At 38.7% G+C, this 16,535-nt stretch overlaps 2 protein-coding genes across 4 annotated transcripts in view; one reads left to right on the forward strand and one right to left on the reverse strand.

Annotated features, from left to right (window-relative positions):
* The window catches only part of kcnh1a (potassium voltage-gated channel, subfamily H (eag-related), member 1a), a 187,909-nt gene extending 178,682 nt beyond the window's left edge, over positions 1-9,227 (forward strand). The window contains exons 11-12 of one of the 2 annotated variants that reach the window (XR_013547626.1): positions 5,446-6,589; positions 7,031-9,227. Coding sequence is in view for 1 of the 2 variants with exons in the window: in XM_078404941.1 (XP_078261067.1) it covers positions 5,446-6,288 (843 nt within the window). In the remaining variant the exon portion in view is untranslated. Of the gene's footprint in view, positions 1-5,445 lie in introns of both variants that reach the window. The other variant, XM_078404941.1, reaches the window with a different exon arrangement.
* Positions 9,228-14,800: 5,573 nt separating this feature from the next.
* The window catches only part of hhat (hedgehog acyltransferase), a 130,438-nt gene continuing 128,703 nt past the window's right edge, over positions 14,801-16,535 (reverse strand). For both annotated transcript variants that reach the window (XM_078405812.1, XM_078405814.1), the window contains one exon: positions 14,801-14,975. In XM_078405812.1, coding sequence (XP_078261938.1) covers positions 14,890-14,975 — 86 coding nt within the window. In that variant the 3' untranslated portion in view covers positions 14,801-14,889. The remainder of the gene's footprint in view (positions 14,976-16,535) is intronic.

Here is a 16,535-nt window from a genome sequence, read left to right on the forward strand (position 1 = left end):
GAAAAATCAGAGGAAGGCTCTGAAATATAAACTAGAAATATAACAGTAAAAGTTAGAAAATTTATTGATGTGTTAAATGACAATTCATCTGCTTAATGGTGTAGCAGGAACCTTTTGAAAGATATAAACTACCATCTTAATTGGGTGAAAAGACATTTAAGGGGTGAAATAATGAAGAGTTGGGAAATAAAATATGGGCCAAATGATGCTGCATGAAATCATTGAAGGGTCCCGTCCCGAAACATCACCTATCCATGTTCTCAAGAGATAATCACGTTCCTTGCTCACCTTTATTTGGGCTAGCTCTGAAGCAAAGATATTTAGTTTAGTTTAGAGATACAGCGTGGAAACAGGCCCTTCGGCCCATTGAGTCTGCACCGACCAGCGATCCCTGCACGCCAACACTATCCTACACACAGAGCCAAATTGCACTTATACCAAGCCAATTAACCTACAAACCTGTAGGTCTTTGGAATGTGGGAGGAAACCGAAGATCCCAGAGATAACCCATGCAGTCCCGGGTAGAACGTACAAACTCCGTACAGACACCACCCGCAGTCGGGATCAAACCCGGGTCTCCGGCGCTGCGAGCGCTGTAAGGCAGCAACTCTATTGCTGCGCACCGTGCCACCCTGGTCAATACAAAAACAATCTTTTCTGGTTGGTTAGAATAAACAATAATTTAATGTATATCAAATTTGAGGCCAATAATTACAAAATAAATTAAAACCTTTATAAAAAGGAAAAATAAAACGGAATAAAGCAAATGAAAAGTAATTCAAATCATTCAAATATTAAAGCACAACAAAATAAAACTCGTGCCTTCCACTTTATTCTCTAAATTGCAGGGCAATGGATGGAAAGTGTGGACAAGGCTAGATTGGTCTTCCAAGGATAGATGGGCTAACTGGAGATTTTCCCTGTTGTAACTTTCCTTTGACCCTGGTCCTAATCTTTATTTGCTAGACTGGCTGACCTCCAATCCAAACTTGAGTTTGAGCCCCTGCCCTGCAATTCCTTCCTTCCTTGCCTGTTTCCGGCTGTATATATATGATATGATATGATATGATTAGATTTGCTGCTCAATACAAAAACAACCTTTTCTGGTTGGTTAGAATAGACAATAGTGCAATTATTTCATTAAAATACAGTCCAGTTGATAGTCCAGTTGGTTGGCAGAAAAGGAATGGGAATGGAAAATGAATGTACTAAATATTGTCCAAGTGACTGAGGATGGAGAGAATTTAATGGCAGATGAAGTGGGAATTGAAGAAGAGGAACCTTGTTATCATGAGAGGGGATGATAGCAGAGGCAATCATCTTTGCACTCCCTTCAAGGCAAGTATACAATCAAGGGTTGATTCAGGCAACATTATGTGGAAATACCTGAAAGAGAAAGGAGGATTTTTCAGAAGCTCTTTTTGGAAAATTGATTCATCAAAGCAGGTAAAATCAAGACAAAATAACTCTGTAAACACAAGGTTATCACAGAAAATAGATTGGAGGAAACATAATCCAAATATTTGGTAAGTGGGTGTATAATTTGGATTTTTGTCTGTCTTGCTTGAATTTTTACATTTTATATTTCCATAAATTTTGAGTATTTTGTCAGAGCAATAAATCACCGGGCTAAAACTAGGCAGGTTGCCATGGTAAATTAGACTTCTAATTTGCAACCAATGCTTGCTTGATTGTGTGTAATTTCAGCACATAAGTGCAATGCACTTTGTAAAGCCTAAGGTGCCAGGCCAAACTTCATAGTCCTTTCACTTTCTCTTCAAATTCTCTATCGCCCCTAACGTCAGTGCCACAAACAATACACAAGTTAACGTTCTCGCAGCAACTAAATTGCCTGGATTTTAAAAAAAGAACAGTCTGTTATAGAAAGGCTGAAATAATTCAACTTGGAAATTAAGTAGATATCTCGAAACACAAGATAGTTGTTACTAAAAGATAGACGCAAAATGCTGGAGTAACGCAGTGGGACAGGCAGCATCTCTAGAGAGAAGGAATGGGTGACGTTTGGGATCCCATTGAAGGTGGCAAAAATGTTGGAGGATTATACACTGTATGCAAAGGCTGATGTGGTGGAAAGTGAGGACAAAGGGGACTCTGTCCTTGTTACGAATGGATCGAGACCCTTCTTCAGACTGAAGGGTCTTCAATCTCTTCAGAGACCCTTCTTCAGGCCTTCTTCATAGGTACAAACCGTGCAGTTCTTGTTAGATTTACTCTTGGCTATCCATGAATATTCTTCCTTAAACAGGATCAACAGGTTTGTATTTTCTCCCCCTTTCCCAACAGGTTAAAATAATCATAATTTTCATGTAGCTGTATGTTTAAAAAATGTGCCTACTTTGAGAGGCAGGGAGTATGCTCACAAATCTGCTGAGGGGCTGTATGCTTGCTGATGGAAACATGCAACCCTGCCATATTTGATGGCAAGATATCATTGTTGTTCTTATACACTATTCCTTGCTTAGTATACAGGTTGTCCAGCTGAAGTCTTTGTCTGAAATCTGTAGCAGCCAGAAAAATATTGAGAGAGCTGGGGTGTGGCATCGATGGATTTTATACACAAAAATATGGAGATCCAAAAAACAATATGCATTTGTGTATGACAGACTGGCATCAGGAGGGAAGGAGAGAGGACAAAATGAAAGGAGAAATAATTGCTCAGTTGATGGAGGGTAGTGGTGTTGGGATGTAAATGTCAATCTTGCTCCTTCTGGCCCCGCATACTGTTTGATTAAAAATGCACTTGCGAGCTTGATTTATCTGTTAACTTTTAAAGAAACGTGGCCAATCACATTTAAATAATATCAGGAAGGGAGCTATTTTAAATCTCGGAATCGCACCCCCCCCCTCACCCTGCGGCTTATTCTGGTGCCTCACATCCACTGCAGTCAAAATGGAAGAAATGACTTGCGTAGATCAGGGTCAATAACAGAGATTTTCACAAATATTTGATGTTCTCTGTTCCAAGTTTTTTTTTAGATTTTCAGAACATTGTTCCTGTCACATTATGCGGAAGTAATGATTGAGCCTTTACCAGCTTCGGTAGGAAGGGAGATATATTCTTTGGCAACACAAAAAAAATACTGTATACAGCTGTAAATACATTAATTCTGTCAGTCATTGTGAAAGGTATAAACTGCAATATTAAGTTCTGCTGAAATTGACCAATATTGGAATAGTCCTTTTTATATCTATTTAATTTATAGTGTGCTACCATTTAGTCTTTGATTCACCATGTGGTTAAATGACAAATAAGTGTGAAACCAATAGTTTAGGAAACTACTCTTTATTTTGTCTTAATGATACTGTTAGACTTTGAGTTTTTACTAACATTTGACAATTGAAACATATTAATATAATATAAACTAATTGGTTTACATTCTACTCCAGCTATAATAGATTAATGATGAATATGAGAGTGAGATAATTTAAAATCAATATAATGAATAGTTTTTAATAAGAGCTGTGACATTGTAAGGAATAAAGCTTACTCTGTTAAATCTTCATTATATTCAACTTGATCATTTCTCAATTATTATTCATCACATTGCAAGAATTTTGTTTTCCTAAAATGTGCAGGAGTAAAGGTCTGTTTTTTTTTAAAATTGTACGTGCCCTGAATTTGCTACCCTATCCACTAGCAATGTATTTATTTCTTCTTGAAGTGTATTTCATCTTAACAATAAGCTATTGCAATGCTGAAGGTCAGTAACAAGAACCGAGATTTGTGTTTTAAACATGGTTCAGCTTTACAAGGTACCTATAATTAATAACATACTGCTGAAAAGGAAGAAATTGCATGGGTTAAACTTTATTAGTCATAGGAAGATCATAGGAGTAGAATAAATTTAAATAAATATGCTGCCAGTCTAATGCCCTCTGCCAGTTCCCATCATAGGAAATGTTTTAAAGCTGAAACTGCAGTTTAGTCATAAAAATTATGCTTGATGAAAATCCTACCTGATAATTAAGAAACAACTTAATTTGTTTCTTAGTACAAGTTAAGAGTCCTTACAGGTGTTATGTATGCAACGTTTGTATTTGTCATCAACATGTAAATGCGAGCGCCCTCTGGAGGCCAGGCTTTCATTAAATAGGCGGGCCTACTCGCCGATCTCATCGGTGTTGGACGTCTCTTTATTGTGCTAGTCACAACTGGGTTATACACAGACATTACAACAGGAAGCAGGGTGGGAAGACGTGTAGTCTAGATAGCCATAGGAGTCAGTGGGTTTGTAGTAGAAGCTATGGGAGTCAGTAGGTTTGTAGCAGATTGGGAGTCAGTATTGGAGCTATGGGAGACTTCTCTAACTTCAAATAGGCCTTGTTTTCCTTCTCTCTCCATCCCTTCCCCCTTCCCAGTTCTCCCCCCAGTCTTACTGTCTCCAACTACATTCTATCTCTGTCCCGCCCACTCCCCTGACATCAGTATAAAGGGTCTCGACCCGAAACACCACCCATTCCTTCTCTCCAGAGATGCTGCCTGTCCCGCTGAGTTACTCCAGCATTTTGTGTCTACCTTTGCTTTAAACCAGCATCTGCAGTTCTTTCCTGCACATTAAATGTCTGGAATTGAGTAGTTGTGCCATTTCAGAGGGAAGATTGCTGTAAGGCGGTAAAGAATGCCAGATTTCCTTAATAAAGGATACGAGTGAATGGCAATCCTGTGCCATTAATACTAATAGCAATTGCTGTATTTATTCTAATGATATATTTAATTGTAAAATAATTCTGCAGTGGACTTTGAAATTTGTCTCTACATTTTTGATTTAGCACTCGATTCATGGTTTAGTAACAATATCATTTCACTCTTATTCCTGTTTTGTACTCCATATTTATTAATAAAGGTGTAAGAGCAAGAGGAAGGAGCTTGTTAACTTATTAATAAGGTTAACAAGCTCCTTCCTCCTGCTCTTCCACCTTCAAATATTTTACGTAAACCTGCAGATCTTTCTGTTCAAGATGTGCTATGCCAATTGCAAGAGTATGGCACACTTCCTCCCATAGTGCAATTCTATATATGGTTTGACAAGAGACATCAGTCAAGTTAGGATTCAGCAGCATTAAGTGGTAATGGTTGGTGATATTTAAATAATCGAATGAGTGTACGGAAACAAAAGTGAAGTACATAATATCCCTGTCAATTTAAGTATTAGTCACAAAGTTAGAAAATTCTGATATTTGTTATTAGCACCAGTCATATTCCTTTGCATTTTAGTTCAAGCAGAACATCAACCTTTTTTGTAAAATTATAAATCATATGCAATCTTTTAAACATTTTCGTTTGTAAAACAGGATGCTATTTGTAAACAATTTGCTTTGTAGTGGCAATAATGCAACTTTATGGTTAAAGTAATGGGAGGTGTGCCTGTGTGTACACTACAATGGAACTAGTAATTAATTTTTGCAATCTTTTCACTGATATAGATTGTGTTCCGAAAAATTAGTGATGTGAAACGTGAAGAGGAAGAAATGATGAGGAGAAAGAATGAGGCACCGTTAAACCTACCTCCAGATCATCCAGTACGCAAACTTTTCCAAAGGTTTAGACAGCAGAGAGAGGCCCGTATGGCAGCTGAACGATTAAAGGAAGTCGATGATATGGAGAGAGGTCCCGCACAATTACAAAGCCCTGCAATAGAACCAGCAGCAACAACCAGTATAGTTACGGTCACAGAAAGTCCTGCAACTCCAATACCTTCACAAGTGGTTAGAGCCACAACAGAGACATCAGATCAAGATAAATTGCAAGCTCCAACATCTGAGCAATTTACAATTACAAGGCAATCTGGAGAATCCAGTAAGCGAAAGGGTTGGTCAAAATTTAAAGATTCTACTTCTAAAGCAGAAGACTGGAATAAAGTATCCAAGGCAGAATCCATGGAAATTTTGCCAGAAAGAACTAAACCCCTTGAAGAGGTGTCTTTGAGAAAAACAGACTCATTTGACAGTGGCATCACAAAGAGTGATTTGAGATTAGACAATGCAGGGGAGGCAAGGAGTCCTCAGGACCAAAGTCCTGTGCTTACAGAAGCAAAGCACACTTTTTATCCAATTCCTGAACAAACACTTCAAGCCACCATATTGGATGTAAAGAATGAGCTGAAACAAGACTTAAAATCACTTAATAACAAGATAACTAATATTGAGAAACAACTTTCAGAAATACTGAGGATATTAAATTCAAGAACCACACATTCACCACAGGAAATATTTGAAATATCAAGGCCAACAACCCCAGAGTCTGATAAAGAAGATCAGCAGTTCTAACTGAACCAATCTTAACATTAATAAAAGTATAAACTGCAATGGGAAAATGCAGCTTTGTTCTATTTGACAATGAGCTCTTCACTGCAATAGTGGGGTGTAATCATGGTTTTTCCTGACTTTCCTTGGAGTAAAAAACAAATCTATGTGTATAAATGCCAGTTACAGAATGAAGACTAAAAATACTACAGATTTTACTGATATGCTGGTGAATGTATGGTGATCAGTTTAAAAGTACTGAAATGATGAACACGCAATCTAAAAATATCTTTGACAGACTGGCGTTTCACATCTTATCACAAAGGTAAATGTCACACTTTTATTGGAAATTAATTAGGAAAATGCTGGATTCTTTGTTTTCCTGCTTAATGTGGCTCAGCCATCTGCTTCATGAGTGTAATCAAAAGAAAAGATAAGGATTTATACATTTCTGCACTATATTCCATTATATTTATTACGTACTAATGTTTACCTTGTTTCTTAGACCTTCGAACATAATGCCCTTTACATTACATCTATTTCATTGACTTTATACAGCAGAAATATGTCAAACTTTTTTTGTAATAACTAAGATCACACTTAATCATGCGTGCAGCTTTGCTCCATATTCATTTAAACCTTCACTTTTAAGCAAATTAAATTGAAGAGTTTTAAAAAAAGAAAGAATTTTGAGTAAAGGTTTCAATGGTTATTTTTTTTGCCACAGACTTGTTTATTTTTACTGTTCTGCTGTTTCTGCTTGCAGTTTTCTGACACCACAAATGGAATTTTTCCTTCTGAAGCCACCGGTTTTTACCAGATGGTTCCATAGACGCAGGGTTTCTCCGGTATCTTGTCCCATACGGCTGATCGTCGTGTATCGCTCGTAAATGAACAATACCGTAAACCTCAAGTATAGGAGCTTGAAAATTGAGCCATGTTTGTACTCATTGTGTGTACATGCAAATCTGTGCAGTAGTTACTAATAATGATCACAACAGTGAATCTTGGATGATTTCTCCTTCTCTAGTAGAGGTGATACAATAACTCAGACCATTCAAAATAATTTTCATGCTGGATACCGGTAGATTAACATCTGTAGCCCAAATCCTGGCACGTGTTATTAACCATTCGCTTTAAGCGGTTCATTCAAACTTATCTAAATGACTCATTCACATATGTCATTTGTGGATAGAGAAATTGTTATTTTAAATCCATTGTCAAAATTCAGGTCTTACTGGCAAATGGAAATATTTATTAAATTATACATGTCCCAGTAGACCAGTTATGAATGTAATTTTACAAGAAACAAACCTCAAACAGTTCCAATCATTAAAAAAACCCTCTTGTACCCTTGTACTTTTACATATCCTAAAAGTTGTCATGGAATCCTGCTGCTTTTGCAGCTTCCTGAATGATTCTGCTAAATGCAGGAGAAAATTATAAAATTACGTATCTACTTCGACTATGAACTTGAATGTAACTATAAATGTAAATGTTAATATTTTACAAGGACAGGTTTGGAGAAATCATTCAGTGTACAATTGAATTTCCTAAGAATCTAGTACAAAGAACCAAGTTGTGACCTGATATGTACAGAGATGGAAGATATTCTCATATGGTAAGATCAACAGAACATCTAAGATTTAACACCTGAAAGACAAAATTGAAACAAGCCTACATTTATCTGTTCAGTGATGAGGCCGATCCTAAAGTAAAGGAGAACAATAAAGATTTTTAATACATCTGTTCTGATTGCTGTAAGTAATAAATCTAGTTTCAGTTTCCTTTCTTGATATTTAGAAATGTTTAACAGATTTTACTGTTACAACTGACGTAAACTATGGCTCTGCACAACATTAAAAACTTTCCAAGGCACTTACAATTGACAATTACAAATGAATGGAATACAGAAGAACTCAAGAATACAGGTAACATTCCTCAAATAAAAAGAACAGTTTAATTCATTGTCACAAGTTACCAATTGAAATAATTCTTGTCTTTGCACAATGAACTGCAATTATTCCCAAGTAAGTTTTCCACAGATTCCTTTATCCATCAGTTTAAAATGAATCAACACATGCTGCCACATAATACAGTCTGGTCTGCAAAGGAGAAACTTAAAATATAGAAAAGATGCATATTTTCCCCATTGTTTCTGTGCACCTTTTCAATAATTGAGAACAGGTTATTTCAAATGCCTGAAATCCTACAAGAAAACTTAATTTCCAAAGAACCTTAGACTACTTTTATTTTGTTAGGAGATTAAAAAAGTGATAAAATTATCAATTCTGTTTTCATCTTGCTGCTATAAACATTTTTGCTCAACTGCAGAAATGGTGACACAGTAAATTAGCAATATACTGTATGAATCTGTTTTAGCAGTACAAGATGGCCACATATACTTATGGGAACTTATTTAGCCAATTTAAACTCACACAAACAAATTAACATTGTGCACAAAAGCACAAGGTTGTCAAATAAACACCGATGAGGTAAGAATACAAAATGTTTAACTATAAAAGGCCCAAAACCTGAGAGTTGTGAAACATGCCAGTTGAAGGACAAACCCAGACTTCAAAGTGACTGAAGAAATTGATATTGCTCGGAAAGAAATGCTGTTTTTAATTTGTTTAATTTTTGCATGATCTGCACATTGCGGTAGGATTAAAGCTTTGTAGGAATGTGCTTCACTGATTTTATTTCCAAATGAAGGAAGCATCAGATAAACTACAATATTAGAGTCAGTCCAGCTTTACGATTTCATCATTAATATAATTCTGCACATATTCCCACAAGCATGACAAATGTACTGAAGAGTTTAGGAACTATTTTTGTGGTCAGCCAGGAAAGCTGCCAGTAGTGGCATACCTACCGATTTTGCAACATTGAATAGAATTTATGCACATCATATTAATATTCCTGTAATAAAATGAAACATTAAGCACAAATTGTTTGATTTATAAAGATATGTAAACTTTATTTATAAAAATAAAGAATATTTTATACATATTCAAGCTTTGTGTTTGTGCATAAAATTATAAAAATGTTGATTGCATGTATATTAAAATGGACCACTTGTTACTTATTTTGAAACAAGAAACGGGAGGGTTGTCATCTTATTCGTTGCTCGAGTCTAAAATCTGAAAAATTCTCTCTTTACTCTGGGACCCTAAATATTACAGCAATTTGATAGCATTCAAAAAGATTTCACTGATTGCAAATCCATTTGGTCCATCTTTAGGTCAGGCAAAACACTAAATACATCAACGTTTCCTTTAATTTTAGAACAATGATTCTTTTATTGCAAAATATTCTAGTGAATTAAAAGCAAATTATCTTACTCAAAACACAAGAGACTGCAGATGCTGGGATCTTGAGCAAACAACAAACCGTTGGAGGAACTCAACGTGTCAGGCATCATCTGGGGATGGAATGGACAGATGACGTTTTGGGTTAGGACCCTTCTTCAAACTGATGGAGTAAAAGAGAGTACTCTGGAAGAGACGGGTGGGGGTAGGGAAAAACTTGGCAAGTGATAGGTGGATGCAGGTGAGAGTGAGTGATTGGGCAGAGTCGTGTTAAAGGCTAGAGGTGAAAAAGTCAAAAGGAAAGAAGTGGAGGAGTGAAAATATAAAGCCAGAGAGAGGATTATGGGTGGAATGGCACAGGGGGAAGAGGAAACGGGGAATGAAAGGGAAAAGAGACGTGGATGGAAATGAGCGTATGCAGGAGGGGAAGAAGCAACTGGCTACTGGTTTTCCTCACTGACAGACCCCAGTCTGTGTGGGTTGGAAACAACATCTCCAACATCATCTCTCTGAGCACCGGTTCCCCTCAGGGCTTTGTCCTGAGTCCACTGCTGTTTACCCTGATGACCCACAACTGTTGTGTCAGGTTCAGTACAAACCACATCATGACGTTCGCGGATGACACAACAGTGGTGGGCCTTATCTGGGACGACAATCAACTGGCTTACAGGGAGGAGGTGAAACAACTGGTGGACAGATGCAACATGAGTAATCTGGACCTGAATGTCGCAAAAACAAAGGAGATCATCGTTGACCTCAGGAGAAAACGGCGCAGGCACACACCACTTGGGTTAAAAGCTACCCTAGCGGAATATGAGGTGCTATTCTTCAGTTTGCATGTGGCCTCACTCTGGCAATGGAGGGTGCCAAATACAGAAAGGTCGGTATGGGAAGGGGAAAATGGTTTTCAACTGGGAGCTCCACGAGGCCTTGGCGGACAGAGCATAATGCTTGGCAAAGCGGTTGTCTCGCCTAGGCTTGGTCTTGCCAATGTGGCTATCTTTACATTAGGAGCACCAAATGCAATAAACAAGGTTGGAAGAGGTGCGTGGGAATCTCAGCAACACCTGGAAGACCAATGGGGTTCCTGAATGGAAGTGAGAGAATGTAAGGGCAGGTGTTACATCCACTGCGATTCCAGGATAAAGTGCCTGGGGGGGAGGAGTGGTGGGTTGGTGGAAAAGGATGAGCAAACCAAGCAGTTACAGAGCAAGTAGTTCTATGGAAAACGGTGGGGAGAGGAAGATATGACTGGTGGTGGGATCCCATTAAAGGTGGCAGAAAAGGTGAAGGATGATGTATTGGGTGCGGAGGCTGATGGGGTGAAAGGTGAGGAACAGGGGAACGATCTTTGTTCTTACAGGGGCGAGGGAGTGCAAGTAGGGTCTCATCTAGTATCTCCATTTTTGAGGAACTTATTGGGTTAAGTAGCATCTGTTGAGGGAAATGGAGACATGTTTTGGGTCAGGACCCTTCTTCAGACTTGTAGAGAAGTGATAGCTGGTGGGAAGAGGTTAGGGGAAGGGATGGTAAGTGATATGTTGATTGGCAGATGGGACAGGTGAGGGAAGAGGAGAGTGAAGATAGTGAAAGCAGGAGATGATGAAAGGGTGTAAATAGTGGGAACTGATAAGGGAAATGCAGGGTGCAAAGTGTAGAAATGGAGGGACAGTGGATGCAAGGGAATGCGTTGGGAGGGGATGTAGAGAAAATTAGGGGACCCAGAGTAGGGAAGATTAGAAGAGCGATGAGGGGTGGAGGAGGAGGAGAAGGGAATTGGGTAACTGGGGCAGGCTGAGGGTGTGGGGGTAGAGGGGTGGAATTTGGGTAAATGAGAAGGTGGTGGGATTGGCTCTTGTTGACAGGTAGGTTTATAGTTCGCAGGTCCCTGGCTGGCGACCGGCTTTTGGGAGCTCCAGCCGTAGCAGCTTCGACCGCCCCGAAGCGCGAGGTACGATCAACCCGCCCGCAGGCCCTTCATCACCCTGCGTGGCTCGGCCGCAGCACTTTCCATCGCCCGGTGGGGGCTCAGGACTTTCATCGGCCTGCTCGGCTCGGCCCTGGGACTTTCCATCGCCCGGTGGGGGCTCAGGACCTTCATCGGCCTGCTCGGCTCGGCCCTGGGACTTTCCATCGCCCGGTGGGGGCTTCAAAAAGTTGGGAGCCTCGAGCACCACGGGAGAAGAATGAGGAGGAGATAAGACTTTGCCTTCCATCACAGTGAGGGTGTGCCTAGAGCAATCACTGTGATGGCTGTTTTGTGTAAAAAATTATATCTGTGTGTCTTGTGCTTTTTAATGTCTACTGCCGGACCCTGACGTGAGAGGACGCTGCCGTTGTGTATTCGCCGCTTTTCCGTCAGGATAGTTTGTCTGTTTGTTTCTATGTTAATTGTTTTTGTAAAGCGCTTTGAGCATGTGATAAGGCGCTATATAAAATAAATGGATTATTATTATTATTATAGTTCAAAAGATACATCTTTTGACTTCCAAAAATTCAAGACTAATCAGCTCATCTTACTGAGAGTGATTCAAGTAAGACCCTGTCGATGCTGCTGCATGGGTTACGAGCAAGGCACATTTTCTTTTCAATCTAACAGCGCATGATAACAACATAGCCTGAGTTAAACTAAAATTATTCTTTTGCAAAGCACAATCATTTAGGTACTGCACAATTTCTGAGCTAAGCATTTCACAATAAAATGCATGAACACAAAGTGTTACATAAAGAGCAAGACAGAGAAAAATATAAGAAATCAAAGGCAATCTTCAAAGAAAACTAACAATCCCAGACTGTCAAAACGATCAACAGCTTTGAGCATATCAAGGCTCCCTGACATTCACACATATTGAAAACATAGTTAAAACCAATTCACTTTAGTTTGTCCCGCAGTAATACTCAAATGCGTGTTTAATTAAAAAAATATTAGAAAGTACTTAATTAAAATTAACTCAGATAATTCCATTCAATGTAAATTACCTGAAATGCATCATTCATCACCTTCCATGAAATGAATGAGGTCACCGAGTCCACTCCAGGTTCATCAGGGAGATTTATCAGCATAGATACTGGGAAACTGGAAGATATCAGGTCTCAACTTCCAGATGATTGCAAAAGGAGCTGCCAGCATATCTTAGGAAAATGTGGACCTGTTATTCCTGCATCTAGTCTAATTTGCTGCAGGTTCAACATGCAGATATACCACCACAGGTGCGATGAACTGTAACAAGTTCAAGCTTTGTCACTGGCACCCATGAGAAGAGGAAGAGTGGCCAGTAAATGTGGAATATTCTTCCATATTTGTGCAGAAATACTGCACTTGGTGGTGCATATAGGAAGAAATATGAGGAGGTCTAATTGCTGAGTAGTTTAATTTTCACAGTAAGATCCTATCCTTCATGTTATCAGAACATAATGGGCCACATTGAGATGCCTGACTGACAGCATTTCCACAGGGTACCATCAGCTTTCACATGGCTACCATTTAGTATGCTTGCACTTCCACGTATACTCAGCCACACAGTCTGAAAAGTACTGGAAGTCAGGTCATTGTGTACCTGATCTCTCATTCCACTGCAGCTCCTGTCCTAGAACACCAACAAGAAATGTGTTCAGATGCACTTGATATCCAGCCCTCAACTGTCATTTCAAAAGGGCAGTGGTGATCCTATTTCTAATTCCCCTCCCCTCTCTTCCCCTCCCCCTTCCCAGTTCTCCCTCTATCTTCCTGTCTCCACCTATATCCTTCCTTTGTCCCGCTCACCTGACATGTCTGAAGAAGGGTCTCGACCCGAAACGTCACCCATTCCTTCTCTCCTGAGATGCTGCCTGAACTGCTGAGTTACTCCAGCATTTTGAGAAATAAATACCTTCGATTTGTACCAGCATCTGCAGTTATTTTCTTACACTATTGCTAAACTGGGTAACTTCATAAAGTTATACAGCACGAACATAGGCCTTTGGCCCAACTTCTCCGTGCTAACCAAGATGCCCCATCTATGCTAATCCCACCTGCCTGCATTTGGCCCATATCCCTCTAAATCTTTCCTATCCATGCAAGTGTCCAAATATCTTTTAAATGTTTCATCTACAGCTTTTCACCCTGGCAACCATGGCCTCACCCGACAAGAGACACAGGGACACTGTATTAGTCCTATCAATTCCTTCCCTATTCTCCCTGCCATTTAAAACTAACTAATGTTAGTTTTAATGTTAAGTGTCATATAGTCTTTTTCTCCAGAGATGCTGCCTGTCCTGCTGAATTACTCTAGCATTTTGTGTCCATCTTTGGTGTAAACCAGCATCTGCAGTTCCTTCCTACACTAATGTTCTCTCTTTCCCAGTTCTGACAAAGGGTCTTCAGTCTAAAATATTATCTCTTTTTCTTTTCACAGATTCTACCTGACCTGCTGAGTGGTTCTGCCATTTTTGGTTCTTATTTCAGATCTTCTGCACCTGCAGTTTTTAATTTCCACTCCTGAAAAACAAGTTCAAGAAGGTGGGCACTGCAGGCTGTGTGTACCCAGGCTGGTGGGCTGGCTCCAGCATGAGTTATCTCATTCTTGTGAGAATCAGCACTAGCAGAATATTTACTGCCTGATCAATTAGAATTACTCAACACATCTGATTTTTCTGTTGTGAAATGAAAAATATAATGAAGCATAACGGTATCGTTGACCCACTTTTGGTGTAATATTTCAATACTGCATCACATGTGTATCAGGTTAATTCCAATAGATTTTTTTTTTAAATTCACCCCCCAAATCTTCTTTGAGATTGGGTAATCAGATACTGTATCTCTGATTTAACATATCCACTAACCTGCATTAATCTTTAGCTGTACAAAGCACATGTCTAATCCAAATTGGGTCTCACAAAGTAGCTCACAGTGTGTACACAAATTTAATCCTCCACAAATAAATTTGTACATTGGATTAGAAAGATGCACACATTCGTAAAATGTATGGAACAGTTTGTATGACATTCCTCTTGTTCACTTATATTCTTAAAATATTATGTGATGAAGTGCCATGTAGATACCTAAATAATTGAAAGCATCAAATAAAAGATTTAAAAAGACCATTTCAATATCTATTTAAAAAGTTATTTTTAAAAAGAGCACAAAAGCATTCTACAAATATCAAATGGCATATCTCTGTACTGAATAAAACTTTATTCAAATGGCATATCAAACTGAGATGCGAATATAACCAAAATGATAAGAAATGTGTACTTTAAAATTTAAACAAAAACAAAACATATTTACGACTACAATTTTGATTTCATATTGGAAATATCAGAATAACCAGAACATTTATTTTTTGACTCTGTCATATTCAATTCCTACTTGGCTGTAGCAGTAAAAATATCCAAAAACTATGATGGGTATCCATGGCCAACCTGCAAAACACAAGCAACAATTCTCGCTTATTACATGGATCATGCACTTAGTTCCTGAATAATATGTAATTTTAATACAAATCTTGCACTTAATTCGCTCAGCAATTGTATTTTGCTGACATCTAGATGTTAATTTCATTTTCTCTCCAACCCCCATCTTCCCCAGACATAGAATACTCTTGCAAGAAACTGGGCATCCCCTGTTTAATCCCACTGGCTCAACATCATCCATATTTCATCATTCCAGACAATAAAACGTCATTGGCACAAACCTACATTTTAGCTGCTGACCCCATATTTGTGTAGTTCAAAGATAACACTCTTTCATTGTGTAAAACACCCTTGTAAATTAAAATTGTGCAATCACAAACAACCATTATAACTCTCCCTAGAATTCCCACCTTTTGAAACCCTAGATGTATCAGCAGAGATAAATGAAAGCTGATCAGATCCCTGCTGTATGTGTTTGGCTTATTCTGGATTTTGGAACCAGTGAGAGTCCTGCACAGCTAGCACCTGTCCAATAGCATGAGACCACATGTGGGAGATTCACTAAGAGAAAAATAGTAACAACTTGATTGTATAATAATATATTCCTTTATTCGTCCCACACCGGGGAAATTTACAATGCCATGATTTCTGCACTGTCATTTATTTTAAAGTCCTCCCAAATTTCTGTGCTAGCAAAAAGCTGCTACCTACTTCACTGCAGTTTATGAGTGCTGAAAATTCATGGTGTCCCCTATCTCGATGATGGATAAACAACAGTGTTGATTGTCGCAGCAAAAGGATGGGCATGATTCTGTATAAAGGTTGAAGCTGAATGATAGTAATGGTTGAACATGAGATACGAGTTCAGATTCAGAAAGGTATATGCAAGATTTAAGGGGAGAGACTCTTGGGGTTGAACCAAAGCATATTATTCCTACTTATTTTGATCTGATTACATCATGAAACCAATTGCAGCAACAAGCTCCTGCTAATCACTTTAATAACATCATCTTTAAACCTTGCCCATCTTCGGTACAAACCAGCATCTGCAGTTCCTTCCTACACATTTTCTTGCATTACTGACAAGTTGTTTTTAAATAGTGGAACATGATGTTCCTGAGTCCTGTTAAAGTGTCCAGGCGCTCAGTGGGGAATTATTAAATCAGTGGCATCTTTGCCCATATATATTTCATTTATCATGCAAGCAATTGCAGATTCTCCCAAAGGTCACGGTTGCAGTGTCCTCTTAAATAAATTTAATCATGCAGGTCTTCTGAAGCACACTCAGCCCAATTGGCCAGTAAATCCAGAAATAGTATACACCAGTTAAACCATTCAAAGCAACACACTGCAACTATCAGATTCTTTGCATGCCATTAGCCCCCTTCTCCCACTTGATCAATATGTTAAAATTGAATCCGTTGAAAAACATCTAACTACATCAAGTGCATAGCATTTGCTATAAAGACATATCACATATTAGACATTCCTTTTATGACTGCTGAATGTTGAGTGCATAATTGGTAGATGGATTGCAAGGCAAGGTATGCATTTTGAGTCTGTTATTTG

This window comes from Rhinoraja longicauda, chromosome 9 (genome assembly GCF_053455715.1).
Source record: "Rhinoraja longicauda isolate Sanriku21f chromosome 9, sRhiLon1.1, whole genome shotgun sequence".
In the NCBI taxonomy this organism is placed as follows: domain Eukaryota; kingdom Metazoa; phylum Chordata; class Chondrichthyes; order Rajiformes; family Arhynchobatidae; genus Rhinoraja; species Rhinoraja longicauda.